This window comes from Capra hircus, chromosome 1 (genome assembly GCF_001704415.2).
Source record: "Capra hircus breed San Clemente chromosome 1, ASM170441v1, whole genome shotgun sequence".
NCBI classification, from domain to species: domain Eukaryota; kingdom Metazoa; phylum Chordata; class Mammalia; order Artiodactyla; family Bovidae; genus Capra; species Capra hircus.
In genome coordinates this window covers 69,046,513-69,066,596 of record NC_030808.1, presented here as the reverse complement: position 1 = coordinate 69,066,596, position 20,084 = coordinate 69,046,513, and the positions used below count along the sequence as shown (strand labels likewise).

General features: G+C 45.6%; 1 protein-coding gene across 1 annotated transcript in view; it reads left to right on the top strand.

Annotated features, from left to right (window-relative positions):
* Nucleotides 1-20,084, top strand: part of ITGB5 (integrin subunit beta 5) — a 112,118-nt gene that overhangs the window by 21,238 nt on the left and 70,796 nt on the right. The window contains exons 4-5 of the mRNA XM_018045853.1: nucleotides 6,883-7,132; nucleotides 18,971-19,139. Of these exons, the coding sequence (XP_017901342.1) occupies nucleotides 6,883-7,132; nucleotides 18,971-19,139 (419 nt within the window). The remainder of the gene's footprint in view (nucleotides 1-6,882; nucleotides 7,133-18,970; nucleotides 19,140-20,084) is intronic.

Genomic DNA, 20,084 nt, shown 5'->3' with positions numbered 1-20,084 from the left:
TTTGGGGGAAGAGAAGAATAGTATGTTGTAATTAGCAACATTTTCAGTTTACCAAGTGCATACTTGTTTCAAGGTAATGCCCCTCTGACTCTGGGGAAGGCATTCAGGTATGCAGCGATTGGTTTCTCCATTGTGTATTTTCAGAAATGCTTTTGTGTCTCCTTTGCCCAGCTCCCCCATACCTCATGATAAGTGTTTGTTGAGTGAAATGTGTAGCACTTTATTAGCTTTATGCCAGACTAGTTAAGGACAAGCTTCAGCACTATATGTGAGGCACTTCACCCAGGCAAGGTTATTATTCCAGAATAAGCCTGGAAGAAAAAGAACAATTTTCCCCTTATTTAAGCAGAATTTTTAGAATTTTGTTTTGTTTTTTAATTGAGATATAACTCACATACTGTATAACTTACCATTTTAAAGTATGCGATTTAGTGGTTTGTGGTGTATTTGCAAAGTGGTACGGCATCACCACTATGTGATTCCAGGACATTTTCATCACTACAAAAAGAAAATCCTATAGCCCTTAATACTCCTTATTCTCTCCCTCCCCACCACATGCATTCAGCCCCTGACAACCACTAATCTGGTTTTGATCTCTGGGGTTTTGCTTACTTTTCATTTCATTTAAATCATGTAATATGTGGTCTTTTATGTCTGGCTTCTTTCACTTAAGCAAAATGTTTTCAAGATTCGTTGATGCTGTAGCATGTATCAGGACTTCATTCCTTTTTATGGCCAAATAATGTTCCACTGTATATGTATAGATATACCACATTTTAGTTGAATATTTGGGGCTGCTTTCACTTTGGGACAATTATGACTAATGCTGCTGTGAACATTTATGTACACATTTTTGTGTGGACATATGTTTTCAATAATCTTGAGTGTATAGCTAGGAGAGGAATTGCTGGGTCATATGGTAATCCTGTGTTTAACTTTTTGACGGACTGCCAAACTTTAAGCAAGATTTTGTATAAACACAAGATCATGTTTTCCATTCTGTTTCCAATCCTGGAAACTGTATGTCAGGATAACAATCTTAAAAAAACCTTAATGAAGAACATAAAATCCCTAAGAAAGTACGTAAACTTTGGAATAAAGCATACTGAAATGGTGAAAAGCTAGGGGTGGAGCGATTAGAAAGGGTTTACTTAAGTCTTGATTTGACTCAATCCATTAGCCTCTTAAAAAATGACCTCTGATTGGCAGCTTTAAAGCATTTTTTTTTAACGTTTTATTTTGAAGTAATTTTAGAGTCACAAGAAGTTGCAAAAATAATGGAGAGTCCCTGTGTACCATCTCAGCTTTCCCCAAGGATAACTTGTTACATAACTGGAGTGCGTTATCAGAGCCAGGAAACTGACCTGGGATTGTACTGTTAACTGTACAGGACGGGTTGCTTTTGAGATGGGCTTCTTTCCATCCCTGTGTATACTGCCTTTCTCCCCTCTCTCACGTTGTGATGGGAGATGGCACGTGCCTGACTTGGGTATTGCTTCTGCTCCCCAGACTGACAGTGCACACACTTAAAAACACTTGATGATGGGTGGATAGTGCTCTGCTGTGGGCTGAATGTTTGTATCTCTCCAACATTCATATGTTGAAATCCTGACCCTCTAATGTGATAGTATTAAGAAGTGAAATGGGGCCTTTAAGAGATGATTGGGTCATGGGGTAGAACCCTCATGAATGAGATTAGTAGTATAAAAACAAACCCCCAAACCCCAGAGGGTTCTTCTGCTTGCTTCGGCAGGAGGTCTGTAGTCTGAAACCCAGAAAAGGGCTCTCATCAGAACCCAACCACACTGGCCTAGTCTTGGTCTTACACTGTTAACCGTGAGAAATAAATTTATGTTGTTTATAAGCCACTTGGTCCATGGTACTGGTTATAGCAGCCCAAACTAAGATTATTATCAAGGAAACTAAAAATGCTGAACCCTAATTGCTTGGCGTCAGGTACTGTAAAGGTCAATAACGTCTTCTGATGGTTCCATCTGTCAGGAGTCAGAATTCTGAGGAGAGGGAGTAGTGTTTGGTGCCGCACTCAGCCTTGTTCTGGGCCAGGAAGGCAATTCTTCGTTATGGGTCTGGATTTAATTCTGAGTCTTAATTGCCTTCTGCTTCAGTGAGCAGAGAGCTGGGTGATAGTCTTAGAAGTTATGTGCTGGGGCCCTAATTCCCTGTTCAGCTGTAGTCCATTTATAATGTAGCTGATTTTAATGTTTCTTTTAATTTCTAGCACAGAAGTATAATTCCAAGGAATCAAAAACTACTTGCAGTGGGGATAGTGAGAGTGTTTATCTGTTAGATGCTACTTTGTCTAAAATATTTGAATACAAATTAATCTTAGGAAAACCAAAAGTTGTTGCTAGAATTCTCTATGTTCATTTTCTGGGAATGTTTGTCATCTGGTGTATGTTCCCAGGAAAAATAACTTTTCACTTTTTGTTGGAGGGAAGACAGAAGAAAGCTTTTAAAATACATTTCAGAGGCAATGCTGGTAGATACTTGATTATGGAGGGAGACTCTACACTGAGGAGCCAAGCAGTGGCACGAGTTCTGTGCAGAAACAGCTGAGGCTGGCTGAACTGGAACCTGGAAGAACCAGAGGGCCACAGGAGATCAGCTTTACTTTGGGGTTTGTTTTATCCTGTTTCTCTGATTCTGCTGCTGGTCCCAAGGCGAGGATTTTGTGGACTGGCCCCGGAGAAGATGGTGACAGCCACACAGGGAGAAGAACCTGTAGGGGTCTTAGGTGCAGAGGGAGGAGGGGGACGTGTGGGCTGGGCTGGTGTCACCAGAGACAGGCACAGACTGAGTGCCCACAGTGGCGGTGAGCCCAGCTCTCAGCCGACTGGACTCACAGGAGGTGGCGACTGGTTTAAAGTCTCAGGTGGTGCCAAACTGGGCGGCTGGATGTATTATTGAGTGTGTCTAAGTGGCTCAGACGGTAAAGTGTCTGCTTGCAATGTGGGAGACCAGAGTTCGATCACTGGGTTGGGAAGATCCCCTGGAGAAGGAAATGGCTACCCACTCCAGTACTCTTGCCTGAAAAATCCCAGGAACAGAGGTGCCTATTAGGCTCCATTTCATGGGGTCGCAAAGAGCTGGACATGACTGAGTGACTTTACTTTCACTTTCAAGTGTACTTGGTTCCAGAAGTGTACTCAAAGATGGAGAAGGTGCCCCAGACCCTCTCCTAGCAGAGGGTGCCCCTGGCCTGCAGCAGCAGCTTCACCTTCAGTCAGCTAACCCTGGGGGCTCCCTCATCAGGGAGTTGGGGCCCTTAGCACCCACGCTGAGAACTGCTCCAGAAGTGTCAGTCCCTCCAAAATCTGCTGTTAATTGAGTCCAAGCTTATATTGCTTGCTGTGTAACAGGCCAGTAAATCAAGAGACAAGTTGTTGGGACAAGGAATAATGACTTTATTCAAAAAGCCAGCAGACCAAGGAGATGGTGGACTAGTATCCCAGGAAGCATCTTCCCTGAGTTAGAATTCAGGCTTCGTCCCTCATGGCTCAGCTGGTAAAGAATCCGCATGCAATGTGGGAGACCTAGGTTTGATGCCTGGGTTGGGAAGAGCCCCTGGAGAAGGGAAAGGCTATCCACTCCAGCATTCTGGCCTAGATAATTCCATGGACTGTATAGTCCATGGTGTCGCAAAGAACTGGACACTACTGAGCAACTTTTGTTTTCACTTTTATACTAAAAGGAGAGGAGGCAAAAGCATGGTTCCCAGCAGGCTTCAAAGGAGGTGTTTTAATTTCTTCCTTCCTGCAGCCGTTCACAGGCAAGTCTGGTTGGGATATTTCTTTCAAGCAGATAAGCAATGGTACCTGGGAGGCAGGGTTCCCTGAGATGGGCCAATATGTGTAATTTAAGTTTATAGACAACATCCCTTTTAATTTGTGACAAAGGTTCTTCCTCGATTACCTTGACAGAAATTCCATTATTGTCAGGGACTACTGAGGAGTTTGTAGCATTTAAAATCCAGCACAGATAAGGTAGCTGTAAACCTTATTTTGAACATTAATGATTTAACCCTTTTTCATACATTCCTCCATTTTTGGAAAACTTGGAGAGAAAATTTTTTTTTTTTTTTTTTTTTTAAGCATTTGCAGCCTCCCTTTGGGGAGGTGTGTGTGTGTTTTAGTGATCAGCTTCTCTTAGAATTTACTGGCAATAGATTTCTTACTTCAAAATAGAGAACCTCTTGCATACAGAGAGACCTATGTATCACATCTCATTTCTCTGTTTGCCTTCATGTCTGGAAAATTTGGAGTTAAGTATAATACTGAAGGCTGTTAGCCATTCACACTCAAGTTTTTGGCAGAATGTTCTGTCTCTCTTTTTAGCCCCACAGGAAATTGCTTTAATAATTGACTTTCAGGGGACCTGGGGTTGAAGTTTTACTTGCATAGCAGCATTTGTACAGTGTTTATATATATATATATATATATAGAGAGAGAGAGAGAGAGAGAGAGACTCCTCCACACCCACAGTAATGAACATCTTCCCCATTTTACTGATCTAGAAACTGGGCAGCAAGTTTAAAGGAGCCTGAGGTCTGGAATCCTTGGTGACAAGGTCTGGATTCCAACCTGGCCCTTGCTCTCCAAGGCTGGTGTCTACTTCCCTCCCGTGGATGCCTCCCAGCCTCCATGAATCCAAGCTGGTTCCCTGTTTCCTGGTCCTAAAGTGCTTATCTGTTAACTGGTCATAATCCCCCCAAAGGTGGAAGCAGATTCTGGATTAAAGAAGGTGTAGCTGGGAACTTGGGGGAAGGGCACAGGTCAGAAAAACACAGACGACCCTGCAAAGAGGTCATAGGCTTGAATGGAGGGGGCATGTTCGCAGGCTGCCGCCCCTCCCCGACTGTGGTGGGGCATCCAGGGATGGGAGGGGCCCTATGCTGAGAGCTGCTCCCTCTGCCTCATGGGAACCAGAGACAGATACTGTAGCAGTCCAGAATTCATTCTGGAAGAAATCGCGAACATTCTTCTGAGTCAGACTCCAATGGTTTTTAAAAATAGACTCATACCACCAGGCAGCCCAAACTACATCAATCTCCAGGTGGCTTGAGCAGCACATGCAAGGACATGTCAGGGGAAGGAGGCTGGGCTCCACCACTCAGGCTACAGTGGTAATTATAGTAATCACTCTGCATTTGGGCAGGCCTTCACTGCTTACAAGACTCTCCTTTCCACACGAGTGCTTCATAGACTTAATGCTGGGTGCTGTTATTGCCCTTTTACAGTTAAGGAAATGGAGATTTGGGTGGCATCCCTAGTTGAGGGGCAAAGCTGGAATTTGGACTAAAATCTTTAGGTCCTTAGATTCTTCACGGTCTAATTAATGGCGTATGCCTCGCCTGGGATGGGAGGAGGGGAGGGAGAACAGACCACTGGGGCTCCTATCCTGCAAGTTCAAGAAGGCTTCAACCCACTGGTTGTCAGCTAGAGGTGAAAGATTGGTTCCTCTGAAATGTCTCTGTGGGCAGATGAGGCGTGGACCCTCATGTGGGAGCAGTCACCTTCAACATTGCACCTCTGAACACAAGAGAGTACATCCACATTTCAAATGTTTGTGGACAGTTACACGCAAAGAGTTCAAAGGCATCTCTTGATGTCTCTGGGAGGCTAATAATTGTGATGGCAGATAGAATCACCTGGTAGGATTTACTTATTGAAATTATGTCTGAACAGTGTGTTTTTAGAGGTTATGAAATGATGAAGAATCATTGTCCTGGCATGCATCCCCCAGTTACTGCGCTGACTTGGGCCTTTCTGCACAGCCTGTGGGGCAAGCTTTCAGAGGCCACGCCTCCCAGACACTGCCTTTTTCTCTTTGTTCTTTTCCTCTGAATCAATTTCTTTTTCCTTTGTCTGTTGACTGTCTTATTATAGAACCAAAAACCGTTTTCTCTCTTGTAGCTGTAGATAAATCTAATAATGTTTCTTTTTTTTTTTCCTTTTCTTTTTGATGGTGCTAAAATTTGTAATATTCTCATATTTATACAGATAATTTGATAATGATTTGTGTCTGCAATGTCAAATATGCCCCAGAACTAAATACTATTGTTTGATAAATGGCTAGAGAGGTAGAAATAGGTGACACAATATAAGCGTAAACATTTTTGCCCTTGTGGGGTATTTTAAGTAACCATCTTTGCTTTCCCCCTTTCTCTTGCCTGCTCCTCTCCCTCGCCACCTCAGTTCTTATATCCTTCTTTTGTTAATTTCTTCCCTGTTTTCTGTTTCACACACAGCTTTATAGTCTCCTGGCCATACTCCCATCCTGGTCAGTCCTTTTTCTGAAGTTGGTATGTGGTGGGTGGACTACTTTCACCCAGTTTGTGTCCATGGAATTGTCTGGTTCACTATCCACCAATTACCTAAAGTCGTTTTTGCTGAGAGAACAGAACACTGCTAAGGAGACTCATTCTTAAAGAGTTTCCTTAAAAATTGCTGAGCCCTGTGTGTGAAAGGAGTGACTCCCCTAGTGGCTTAGATGGTAAAGCGTCTGCCCGCAATACAGGAGACCTGGGTTCAATGCCTGGGTGGGAAAGATCCCCTGGAGAAGGAAATGGCAATTCATTCCAGGACTCTTGCCTGGAAAATCCCGTGGGTGGAGGAATCTGGTAGGCTGTGGTCCGTGGGGTCGCAAAGACCCCATGTGTGTGAAAGGATAACCTAGAGCTGCACCCTTAGCACCCGTATTCCATCAGTCACTCTGCTTCCAGGAAAAAAATGTCTCCCAAGAGGCACACGGTCACTAAAGAAAAGTTGCAGGTAGACCGGCTTTGAAAGCAAAACCCATCCCTTCTGCCCCAGCAAACTGGATGACCTATGTCTAACATGCATGGTCTCTCGGTTGGCACAGGTGACAAGACTACGTTCCAGCTGCAGGTTCGACAGGTGGAGGATTATCCTGTGGACTTGTACTACCTGATGGACCTCTCTCTGTCCATGAAGGATGACCTGGAAAACATCCGGAGCCTGGGCACTAAGCTAGCTGAGGAGATGAGGAAGCTCACCAGCAACTTCCGGTTGGGGTTTGGGTCTTTTGTAGACAAGAACATCTCTCCTTTCTCCTACACAGCGCCGAGGTACCAGACCAACCCATGCATTGGGTGAGTGACAGCCGCCCTTCTGTTGGGCATTTAAGGATGGAGAAATGGTTCAGAAGGAAGACTGACCCTAAAGAAAGGCCTAGGGAGGTCGTATCTGGGTGGGGGAGGGAACCTGGCTTCGGTGTTAAATTTGCTGAAGGATGTTCTGGCTCTGTTCTCCCTCTGCTTGGGAAGAAAGAAGTTGTTACAAGGTTGTGTAATGCTACAGTGATGATAGCTCATTTGTTTTCCTGCCTGCCTGACACAGCAGTGTTTTCTACATTAGTAGATTTTAGAGAGTGCTCTCAGGAAGTGATGGACCCCGATAATCGTGAGCAGCAGGCAGAATAATTTAAACTTTCCCCTTGTTTAGAGTAACTTAGGTGTTTGGAATAAGTGAATTCAAAGTCTGTTCCTGTTGTTTATATAAATAACTATAACTTACCTTGACAAAACAAAATGAAAACCCTGCCTTTTATAAGTGTGATTTTTTTTTCCTAACATAAGTACTTGAGTTAGAAAAGATGGGACACATTATTAGAGAACGGCAGTTTCTAACTACTGCAATGAACAAATCTAAAACATTATGTAGTGACTCAGGCGTGATGGAAGTTTATTTTCTGAAGTCACCTAAGGGCAAATGGGTCTCCTGATCAGTGGATACCTGTCCTCTAAGCAGTGACTTGGGACCCAGGCTCCATTGGTTCATGTGTGGCTTGTAAGGTCATCATGCCTCGAGGATTGCTCCTAGGAGGATACTATGGACCAGAAGAGAGTGGCCTCTGCTCCTACATTTGGTTCTGTAGTACTGGGTTCTATAGTGAGGCTGGGAGCTAGGTTAGCTGTGCACAGTAGAGGAGATAAATGAGTTGATGAATAGGTTTCTGCCCTGGTACATCTGTGTATTGGCGGTGGAGGATCTCTTCCTCCAACTCCCCTAACACAACCTCTGTGAGGTGGGTTTGTTCAGATGGCAAGACTATGTGGTGTGACAACAGTGAGTGATAACCTTCAACTTTTTATCTCTTCTCCATATTCAGCTTTGGTTAGGCTTTGGCATATGAGGCCCCAAAACAGTTACTAGATGAGGAATAGGCAAGACTTAAGTTCTTACTAAGTGTCAGGCACCCACTGCATTTCATACCTTATGTGGATTGTCTCATTTAAATTTCCTAGCAATCTTTTGAGGTTTCTAAAGTAGAAGTGAGCTGTAGTTTTAAGATAAGGCAAATGAGGCTTAAAAAGAATAAATAACTTACCCAAGATTATACAAATAGTAAAGGGCTTCCCTGGTGGCTCAGCCAGTAAAGAATCTTCCTGCAGGGTGGGAGAGCCGGGTTCAATCCCTGGGTCAGGAAGATCCCCTGGAGAAGTGAATGGCAACCCACTCCAGTATTCTTGCTGGAGAATCCCATGGACAGAGGAACCTGGCGGGCTGTAGTCCATGGGGCTGCACAGAGTCGGACGTGACTGAGGGACTATGAGCACTGTCTATCCACACTTGGAATATGAATCAAGGTGAACTACTTCCAGAGTCTGTTTCCATTAATGCTTATTTTTACCCTGTCCAAATCACACCGCCACACAGTTGCTTTACTTGCGTTTCAGTAATAATACCCATTCCCAAACCACCCAGCCTTCAGGGCACTTGTCTAAAGGTCATGTTATCTGTGTTGCAGTAATAAGCAATCAATCCCCAGATCTCAGTGGCTCAACACAATGAAAGTTTATTTCTTGCTCATACAGAATCTCAGGAGAGCTGCTTTCTGTTGCAGCTCTTCTTCAGGGGGTGACTCAGGGATTCGGGCATCTTGTGATGTCATTTTTGATTCTTTGTCTCCTTGGCTTTCCCTGAAAGGAAGGGGCTGCTCTTTAGCCCCTGAGCCTGTCTGTCCTCTTGGCTCCCGTTCGGCAGCCTCAACAGTTTTCAGGTCTGGTTTGGGTTGGGTTGGGGAGGGGGCAAGGTGGTAGTTACACTGGTGCTGTATGTTCTGAATCCTTCTTCATCCCTCTGTACACTCTTCTAGCAGCTAACGTAGATCTTCTCCAGGAATTGCAGTTACACCGTGGTGGAGAAAACAAGAACAAATTTTAGATACAGATGAGATTCTGAGCGCCTTAACCATGAAGAGGTGCTGCTGCTGCTGCTGCTGCTGCTGCTGCTGCTGAGTTGCTTCAGTCGTGTCCAACTGTGCGACCCCATAAACAGCAGCCCACCAGGCTCCCCCGTCCCTGGGATTCTCCGGGCAAGAACACTGGAGTGGGTTGCCATTTCCTTCTCCAGTGCATGAAAGTGAAAAGTGAAAGAGAAGTCGCTCAGTTGTGACTGACTCTTAGTGACCCCATGGACTGCAGCCTACCAGTCTCCTCCGTCCATGGGATTTTCCAGGCAAGAGTACTGGAGTGGGGTGCCATTGCCTTCTCCACTAAGAGGTGCTAGGTGTCCTCATTTGTGGGGTTTAGCTTCCTCCTGGCCACTGGTGGCTGTGGTGTTATTGTTACTTTGGTTCTCTCCCCAAGTCCTCTGCGCCACATCTTTTTGTTGGAGTTCTGTTATTTGCCAGGAGCAACAGCATCTTAACCAAAAGTTTTTTCAGCTCATCCAGAATGGTGATTCTTTCTGTTGCTTTTTTCTCTGCCCTCTGGTTGGGCCCTGTCTCCGGACAGGCAGGGTGTGTCTGTACTTCGATTCTTCTGGGGACCATCGGCGAACTGTCAGATGCTAGACTGGAAGCTGGCAGAGGATGAAGGGCTGGCCCGGGGCCCTCAGCATTGAGTATTCAAGGTTATTACACTCTCATTCAGAGCTGCTTCTCCAAGCCCTAGAAGGCAGAACTGACTGCAGACAGTAGAAGTTTTGACAGTGAGTACAAGGCACACTGACAGGCTGCTTGGGAGACAGGAAATCCGGTGAAAGAATGGGGGTTTGAAAGAAACATCAGGTCTGAGCTATGCAGATCCCTCCTGCCTAAGCTGGGCAGCACTTGAGGGAGTTGCTCCCTGAATCAGTGAGCAGGCTGAGATAGATCTCCTGTGTCCAGGCAGTGGGCTCTGCTGTCGCCTGGGTGTCCTCGGAGATCTCCCACCACCTCTGGGGGAGAACAGAGCAAGAGGATGTAGGCAGGCTGTTTCTGCCCTTGATCCAGCCTGTACATGGGCTTTGTATGCTTTCCTAAGTGTTAATGACACTGTGAATTAGTTACCAACAATTAAAAATAAAAGATTTAACAAAGAATGGCCAGGATTTCTAGGTTTTCTCCAAAAACTAGTAAAGCAGGCTGGTTTCACATGTCATTGGCTGCCACAGTCCCTGCCACTCCCCCTTGTCTCCCAGCTGGTCTCATTCACTGGTTCTGTTACTGGGCCCTGTCTAGATTCTTGGATAGCAATGCCATAGAAACAAATGTTGCTCCCATAAGACTCTTAGACAAGCAGAGCTTTTTATTGAATGGGTAGCTTGTGCATAAGAGAGAAGGTGGAAAAGAATGTCAGTTCCCCAAAGACTTTCTGACAAGGGGTTTTAAAGGCAGCGTGAGGGAAGAGGGGCTGTGGTTTGCCTGATGAGCTTGTGCTCAGTTCTTACATTGGTTGGCATCAGGGTGAAGTTTTGAGCAGCATCACCCTTCTGGTTTTACAACCCGTCTGTGGTCTGTGTGCCTGCAGTCAGCAGTTTTTAGCTTGGCGGAGGGGGCAGGGGGGCCCTGCTTCCTGCTTCCTGCAAAAACAGCTTAGGAATGTGTGTCAGGGTTTTATCTATATCTTTCGGGGAACTGGGAGTTTGGCAGTTCTGCTAGGTGGTGGGTTTATGGTTCCACTTTTGTCTTTTGGAAGTCGTGTACAGACAATCTCATGCACAGAGATGGAGCTCATCTTTTACACCCATGGGTCTTTAGCTGTCTCAGAAGCCCAAGCTTTTAGGCGCTGTTCTTCTGGCATGTGAAGCCCACTTGCTCAAGGCCTTTTGCTCAGTTCTGTTCCAGAATGGCTGTACTCTTGTCTCCCTGTCTCATCTTGAGTTCTGTGCTTGGCTCTGTAGATGCTGTGTGGGATCCTTGTCTGTTCTTTTCCTTCCACTCACGTGGAAAGAAAATCACAGTGTTCTCCCTCAGTGGTATGTTCTGCTAGGGTTTTTCTCCCTGTGATGGTGGAAGCAGCAGTAGTAGCCCCTGGAAAGTTCTGGGGAGATGGGAGTTAGGAGGAACGATCTGACCACCTGTGCAGGACATCTCAGAAGAGAACCAGTTTCTCATGGGGCTTTCCTAAGGTGTGTCCCTCCTCCTGCTCCAGATGTTTCTGCCAAAGGATCAAAATCCTAGACTTATCTTCTCTCATCTTAGAATGAACCAGAAATGCCAGAACTGAAGTAAGCAGTACTAGGGCTGCCATAAGAAGAAAAACCAAAAAATAGTTTAATCATCAGATTAAAGAACTGTTTAATTCTTTAATCAGAGTTGCTGAATTTAATCAGCAGCTCTGGGTGTTAGGAATACTGTATTCCTATTCTATTCTGGGTAATAGGAATAGTGTCCTTGGGAAGAGTCACATCATATTCACTGATACAGGATTTGACGGATTAATCTAGCCTGGTATTTCTGGTTCTGAACCTTTTTCTTTTGTTAGAGGTATAGAAGCAGCTCACATAAACAGGCTATAGAGCGGCGGTTGCCAGAGGCCGGGGAGTTGGGGGTGGGGGCAAGGGGGAGAAGTTTGTCAAAAGGTGCAGACTTCCAGTTATAAGATGAATACATTCTGGAACTTTAATATACAGTGTGGTGGCGGTAGTCAACAATACTGTATTTGAAATATATAATTGTATACTTGAAAGTTGTGAAAGAGTTGTTAAACGTTCTCACTCCCACGCACAAAAAGTAGAAGTACATATGTAAAAATCTTTGCAAATGAGATAACACATTTTGTCTTTCATCGTTTATATTTTTTTCCTTAACCCTTTGTATTTCTTCCAAGAGGGCATGGTACTCCTTTACCACCTTGAAGGTATTATTTTATTGTCTTCTGGCATGCTCTGTGGCTGATGAGAAGTCTGCTGTCCGTCTAATGGTTTTCCTTCTCTCTGGTAACTTTTAATATTTCCCTGTTTTTTCATGTCCTGTACTGATAGGCACTCCAGTGTGACTAGGTTGGATTTAGTACTTTTATTTGCGTTGTACAGAGCTTGCTCTGCTTGTTTAATTCGAGAATACAGCTCTGTTCTTGAAATTTTTCGGACATCTGATTCCCTTCTCTGATTCTCTTCGTTTTCTTTCTAACACTACTAGGTGTGTGTTGGAGCCTTTCATTCTAAACATCATGTTTCTTAATTTTTCTTCCATAATTTCTCTTTCTTTCCATTAGCTGCATAATAGAAAATTTCTCCCAGTTTACCATTCTGTTCTTCAATTAAAAAAAAAAAATCTTTGTTTTATACTGGAGTATAGTTGAGTAACAGTGCTGTGTTTCAGGTGTACAGAACAGTGCTTTAGGTATATCTGTACATGTATCTGTTCTTTTCCAAATTCTTTTCCCATTTAGGTTATTACATAATATTGAGCAGCATTCCCTGTGCTATGCAGTAGGTCTTTGGTTATCTGTTTTAAATACAGCAGTGTGTACATGTCAGTCCCAAACTCCCAGTCTATCTTTTGCCCCCCTCCCCGCTTCCCTGGGACCATAAGCTCCTACTCTTAAGTCTGTGTGAGTCTGTTTCTGTTTCGTAAGTAAGTTCTTTCATATGTATTTTTTTTAGATTCCATATGTGCCATGCTGCTGCTGCTGCATATGCAATTTATCTTTCTCTGTCTTACTTCACTGAGTGTGATAATCTCCAGGTCCATCCATGTGGTTGCAAATGGCATTATTCCATCTTTTTAATGGCTGCATAATATTCCATTCTATATATATATATATGCACCACGCATCTGCTGATGGACGTTGTGGGTTGCTTCCATGTCCAGACTATTGCAAACAGTGCTGCAGTGCACACTGGGGTGCCTTCATCCTTTCAAACCGTGTTTTTCTCTGGATCATGCATAGGAGTGGGAATCCTGGGTCATCGGGCATGGCAACCCTCTCCAGTATTCTTGCCTGGAGAGTCCCCATAGACAGAAGATCCTGGTGGGCTACAGTTCATGGAGTCGAAAAGAGTGGGATATGACTGAGGGACTAAGTACAGCACAGCACATAGTATTTCTATTTTTAGTTTCTTAAGGAACCTCCATACCATTCTCCATAGTGGCTGTACCAATTTATGTTCCCATCAATAGTGTAGGGGGGTTCCCTTTTCTCCACATCCTCTCAAGCATTTATTGTTTGTAGATTTTTTGATGATGGCCATTCTGACTGGTGTGAGGTGATATCTCATTGTAGTTTTGATTTGCATTTCTCTAATAATTAGTGATGTTGAGCATCTTTTCATGTGCTATCTCTTGGCCATCTGTATGTCTTCTTTGGAGAAATGTCTGTTTAGGTCTTCTCTCTTTCTTTTTAAATTTATTGGCTATGCTGGGTCTTCGTCGCTACTTCGGCTTTTCTCTAGTTGCGGTGAGCCGGGACTACTCTCTAGTTGTGGTGTCCAGGCTACTTTTGTCGAGGAATGCGGGGTTCAGCAGTTGCGGCCCTTGGGCTTGGTAGTTTTGGCTCCCAGGCTCTAAAGCACGGGCTCAGTAGTTGTGGCATAGAGGCTTAGTTTTTCCGAGGCATGTGGGATCTTCCCAGACCAGGGATTGAACTCCAGTCTTCTGCCATTGGCAGGCAGATTCTTTACCACCAAGCCACCAGGGAAGCCCCAAAGTCTTCTCATTTTTTGATTGAACTGTTTGTTGTCTTATATTGAGCCACATGAGCTGTTTGTAAATTTTGAGACTAATCCCTTGTCAGTCACATCATTTGCAAATATTTTCTCCCAATCTGTGGGCTGACTTTTCATTTTATTTATGGTTTCCTTTGCTGTGCAAAAAAAAGCTTTTGAGTTTAATTAGGTCCCATTTGTTTATTTTTGTTTTTATTTCCATTAATCTGGGAGACAGCTCGAGAAAGATATTGTTGCAGTTTTATGTCAAAGAGTGTTCTGCCTATGTTTTCCTCTAAGAATTTTATGGTATCTGGTCTTATATTTAGGACTTTAATCCATTTTGTGGTTATTTTTGTGTGTGGAGTTAAAGAATGTTCTAGTTTTATTTTTTTCACATGCACCATTTATTGAAGAGAGTGTCTTTTCTTCATTGTGTAGTCTTGCCTCTTATTTTGTAGCTTAATTGACCGTAGGCGCATGGGCTTATTTCTGGGCTTTTTATGCTGTTCCATTGATTTATATTTCTGTTTTTGTGCCATTGCCTTGTTCTTTAGTTTTTAAATCCATGCACCGAGGTTTCATTTTTGAATTTGAGTGACAATATTTTTTATTTCTTTTTCTCAGACTTTTGTTTTTTTATATTTTTTCATAACCTTCTGATTGTTTTTTCTCGCTGATAATATCCCATTCTAGTCTATGGAATTTATTCCTTCTTCTCCTCAGTGTTTTAAATATGTTTGTTTTAAAGTGCTTTAGGTCATTTTGCTATCTGTTTCTTGAAGATCCTTCAGTTGGTTGCATTTGCTGACATTCCTTCATGGTGGTTTATTTCTCATAGGGTCAGTAACGTTTTCCTTAGCTCCTCTTCAGAAGGGGTTGCTTTCCATCAGGGGGTCATGTGTCCCAGGTATGCTGACTTTCCTGCAGGGTGGTTTTTTGTTCCCTGCTTCCAGGATCCTCCAAGTCTCACTGTGGGACTAGTTCTCCCCTTTTGTTTCTCAGCAGGGGGGTTCCTTCCTTTTAAAAGTAATGAATTCTGACTTGTTCAGGCCTGGAGTTACAATCTTTGTGGGTGATTCATCTTGCCCTGGGCCTGGAGTGCATCTTCCTCGCTTCTTTCCCAAGCCAGGGGCTGGAATTTTTCTGGTTTTGATTTTAGTGACAGGGCAACTCTTCGTGGCCCACAGCTTTATGCAGAGAACCCTGTTCCGGTGCTTGACCCTGCGCGGCTGAAGTCCATCATCCCTGATAGAACCTGGCCCCAAGCCCCAGATTCTCTGTCAGATCCCAATGTAACCAACCAGGTTTCTTGGCCTCCTTAAGCAATAGAAATTAATCAGAGGCCAGAGGAGAAATTCAGGCAAAGCTTTATTGAGGTCTCTGCTGCAGCAGGGGCGAGTAAGAACGATCAACAGGTTCTCTTGCTCGCTTGCTTCCCAACCCCCCCCCACACCACCCCCCGCCCTGTTGGAGCCGGGAGTGGTGGTGAGCTTGTTCCTTACATGGGGTGAGGGTAGGGGAATACCCAGGGGTCGGGCTGGAGGGGGGCTTAGGTGGTCTGCCCATCCCTTCAGTGGTATTGCGTGCAAGGGGGCATGTGCAGTACCCTGCTTTTGCTCCTGACCCTCTGCTTTGTCACTCCAGGCTTTTCAAAAGTGGCAGGTGGGTTTTTTGGACTCTCGTATCTTTTGTCCAGAATCTGCCCCAGCTGCACATGTACTTGGTCTTGCACAGTTTCTTTGTATTTTGTTGCTTGAGGAGAGATGTGTCCAGGTGCAAGCATTGCAGCACTACAGCAACGGGGCCCAGGCCCCAGCCTGTCTGACAACATGCCGTGGTGGGGCTGGGGGCGGCAGAGGGCCCCTTTGCTGTGAGATCCCTGCTCACTGTGTCCCACCTACTTAAGTCCATTCATTTGTGCAGTTCTTTCCTCTCCTTCCTGGCACCTGAGATTTCCCTGCGAAGCTTCCAGTCTTGGCTACCTATTAACATTTTTCAAGATTAGATTTTTACACAGCAGTTCTCTTTGTTTAGAAGAAGAGGGGAGGTCTTTCTCTGTCAGCTCCATGGTCCACAGTATTATTGTTCTGAAGCATTAGACTGTTTTCTGGATTTGCCTAGATTTAATGTCTTCAAATAGGATTCACTTTTTATACACACATGCACCCCCAGGCTCTTTAAGCATATATATTTTATTCATCTTCCTGGTTCATAATCCTTAATTTAGTCAAGATTTGCTGCTAAGTCGCTTCAGTCGTGTTCGACTCTGTGCGACCCCATAGATGGCAGCCCACCAGGCTCCCCTGTCCCTGGGATTCTCTAGGCAAGAACACTGGGGTGGGTTGCCAGTCAGGATAGTTAGTGCTGTTGCTGCTGCTGCTAAGTTGCTTCAGTCATGTCTGACTCTGTGCAACCCCATAGACGGCACCCCACCAGGCTCCCCCGTCCCTGGGATTCTCCAGTCAAGAACGCTGGAGTGGGTTGCCATTTCCTTCTCCATTGCATGAAAGTGAAAAGTGAAAGTGAAGTCGCTGAGTCGTGTCCGACCCTCAGCAATCCCACGGACTGCAGCCTACCAGGTTCCTCCGTCCATGGAATTTTCCAGGCAGGAGTACTGGAGTGGGGTGCCATTGCCTTCTCCGTTAGTAAAGATTTAGTAGGCCCTAAATTGGGGTCCTACAGCACAGACACAGGTTGAGGGGGTGGGCGGGCTTCCTGACACAAGACCATCGAACACCCAGATCTTCAGGTCCCTCAGTCAGCTCTCCCGGGAGGAAATAACTAGTCACAGGTGACATTATTTTCCAGTGACTGCAGAGACATTCAGCAGAGCCTCTGTGACAGCGCTGTTTTCCTCTCTAAGAGGTGCTTCTGATTTGGTTGCAATAAAGTTCTCTGCAGTGAAGGCTTCTCTTTGGTAAATGCATTCTCTAGTTCCTGATTATTAATAGTAATTCTCCACAGAAGGAAAAGGTAAAAAATGCTGATTTAGCTGAGCTTTTCTGGTTTTCTCATTGAACAGCAGTTGCTGTCCAGTTCTTCCTTCCTCAACCAACCCCATCAGCCGTAGCAGTAAATTCCTGTAGTCCCCAGCAGCACAGGGTGAAGTTGCTCCAAGGGCGAGGAAGAGTCTGTGTCCATTTTTTCCCTCCTGGGTCCCTCTGTTAGTCAGATCACCACAGTGGGACTCACTTCCTGTTTCTCAGCTCACTTCCTATTTCCAGCTGGGAATGCAGTTTCCGTGACCTTTCTCTTTATGGCCAGCTGAGAATGGGAATAAAAAGTTTGGACTGCCTGGAGTCATGGGTTATAGACAAGCTTGATCTGTGCAAGCACAAGGGGTGGGCAGAGATTTAGGTGGAAGGAAGAGAGAGTAAAACACAGGAAAGGCAAACAAGGACAGCCTCTGATGGTTCTCCTCCGGGAGGCACCACAGCCGTTACAGCAGTGGGGCTGACCATCCACAGCTGGCTTGCAGCTGGTGCTGATGGAGCAGGTACTGAAGGGCCTGAGAGGAATGGGGCAGCCTCTTAGAAAGCCCAGGGCTGCCTCTTGTGCAGACGGGGAGCCTCTCAGACCTGCCCTGGCTGCCCTTCAAGGTGCAATTAGGCAGGAGCTGCTAGGTCCCAAGCCTGCTTCCCTTCCCATGCACTTGGCTTGGATTGGGTTATGAAGCCATCCCCTTGTGCCTGTCTGTTAAGGTTGGTTTTCATCTTTGTTCTGAAAGAGAGGCTTCCTTAGCATGGCCACAGACCTGCACAGTCTGTCCAGCTGGCCGCCCAGCTGCCTCACTGCCCATCTTTGCTCTTATTCCCAGCCCTACGGTCTCGTTGGCCGCCCTCCGCCCTTGGACTCACCTCTCCCGCAGGGCCTTGTATTTACCCTTCCCTCTCCCCCTGTACCTAGGGAACCTTCCTGGAAGCAGTGTCAGGCCTCTTACCCTATTCTGTTGGCTGTATGTCCAACTGACACTCCAGCAGCTATGGTTGGGATCTAACTTCCTCCAGGAATGGGGCCACTTGGGATCTCTACTGTGGACTGAAGATCAGAACACCCAACAGTCAGGAGAGTTGGTTTTTGATATTGGTCAGTCACTAAGTTGTGTCTGACTCTTTGCAATCCTGGGGACTGAAGCACGCCAGGCTTCCCTGTCCTTCACCATCTCCTGGAATTGGCTCAAACTCATGTCTGTTGAGTCAGTGATGCCATCCATCTTCTGTTGCCCCTTTTTCCTTCTGCTCTCTTATCTTTCCCAGCATCAGGGTCCTTTCCCACAAGAGGGCTCTTCCCATCAGGTGGCCAAAGTATTGGAGCTTCAGCATCAGTCCTTCCAGTGAATATTCAGGAGAGAGATATGGCATTAGCCTTCTATTGAGATGTGATACTTCCCTCTTTCCAAGTTGCCAAATAGAATGTTCCATTTGAAGATGATTTGCTTCTCAGTGATTTCTCTTTGCATGCATCTGGGAGAGCTGATAGTTTATCATTCCAGTATTTATAAATGAATGAGGAAGCAGGAAGAACATTGTCATTCCTATTGCATTTAGAGTTTGCTCATGTGCCAACGTGTCCTGGTTGTCTCTGAGTGGGTTGACAGGAGAGGTTATGTGATCCTTGATCATGTGACGGCAGCAAAGTGGATGTGAGAAGCTGGTTTTGTAAAGTCACTCTGCCATCCCTTGACACTGCCCGCCTTTGCCAGCCCCAAAGAGCCCCGAGGCTATGATGCCTGTGCTCCAGGCTCCCTTGCCTCTTCAAGGCGCGTGTCAGGGCTCCTCCGTGGCGTCTTTGCAGATTACAGAAGCCCATCGTTACCTCTGCTTCTTTTGACCTGTTTGTCCATTTCATGCACTTACAGCCTAGTGTGTGCTGCCTTTCCTGCCATTTAGGACTTGTGTTTGGGAGGTAGGAACTGTTATTGCTCTGTTGTCCCCCGTGTGCCTGTCCCAGGGACACACGGTAGGTGGCTGAGTTGGTGCCACTCAGGACACTCAGTAAAGGCACAGAATATGTTGTTGTTTAAGATTTTAAGATAATGAAGGAAACGTGACTCTTGTCCTCTTTCTCTGTAGTTACAAGCTGTTCCCAAACTGTGTCCCCTCCTTTGGGTTCCGCCACCTGCTGCCTCTCACGGACAGAGTGGACAGCTTCAACGAGGAAGTTCGGAAGCAGAGGGTGTCCCGGAACCGCGATGCCCCGGAGGGTGGCTTTGACGCAGTGCTCCAGGCGGCCGTCTGCAAGGTAACCTTCCCTTCTGTCCCGTCCCCGCACGGGAGATCAACGAAGAGGCATCAGTGTGGGCGCTGGCATTGCCTCCGTATTTTGAGCCACCCCAGCCCATGGGCTCCCTTCCGCTGTTGCATCAGAGGGTGAGCTCAGTGGGCCCCTGGGGAAATCTGCAGCCATCAAACCAGCTGGAGTGCAGGGATGACTGGGGGCTGGTGTGTGGCTGTGTCAGGGTGTGGCTGTATACAGTGGGAAGCCGTCTTTGCCAGCAGACAGCTGTTCTGTGTTTCTGCATTTGACTCTTTCGTTTCTTTTTTGGGGGAGTGGGGAGGGAAGGGGTGGAGTCGAGCCATATGCATAGAACCTTGTAGAGCTTTGTGACCCAATTTTCGTAAATACTAAAGATTGCTCTCTTGGGGAAATCCGGTGAAAGAAGAAATTGCTTGTCATCTTTGGTTTTGTTTCTATTTGTTTGTCTTTCTCCTGTTTCTCTGTAATATATGAATCCAGAGGGAGGACACAGACTTAGGTCAGAAATGAACTCAGGCTTTGAGAGGTTCCAATCTCAGCAAAATATATAACTGGAATGTTGGTAATAATTTATTCTTAAAATAATTTTCTGCTGTCAAAACAACCCAATAACATCAACAAAAGATAAAAATAAATGCCACTCTTGAATTTTGCTATCCCAACACATACTTCAGAATTTTTTCCAGAGTGGTCATCACACACTATGCATAATTGGTAGCACTTTCTTGAACGTTTCAGGGGGCTCAGCAGCAGGGCGGTGGTTGGGACACCCATGTCTGGGGGAGGAGGGCTGGGTAGGGAGGTTAGCATTCAGTCTGGGGAGGCCGCATAACTGATCTCAGGGAGCCTGTGTCTAGTGCTTCACAGACTCACTTCTCCTCCTCTCGGTCCTTTACAAAATGATAAGAGAGCCATGGTTGTCCTTCCTGA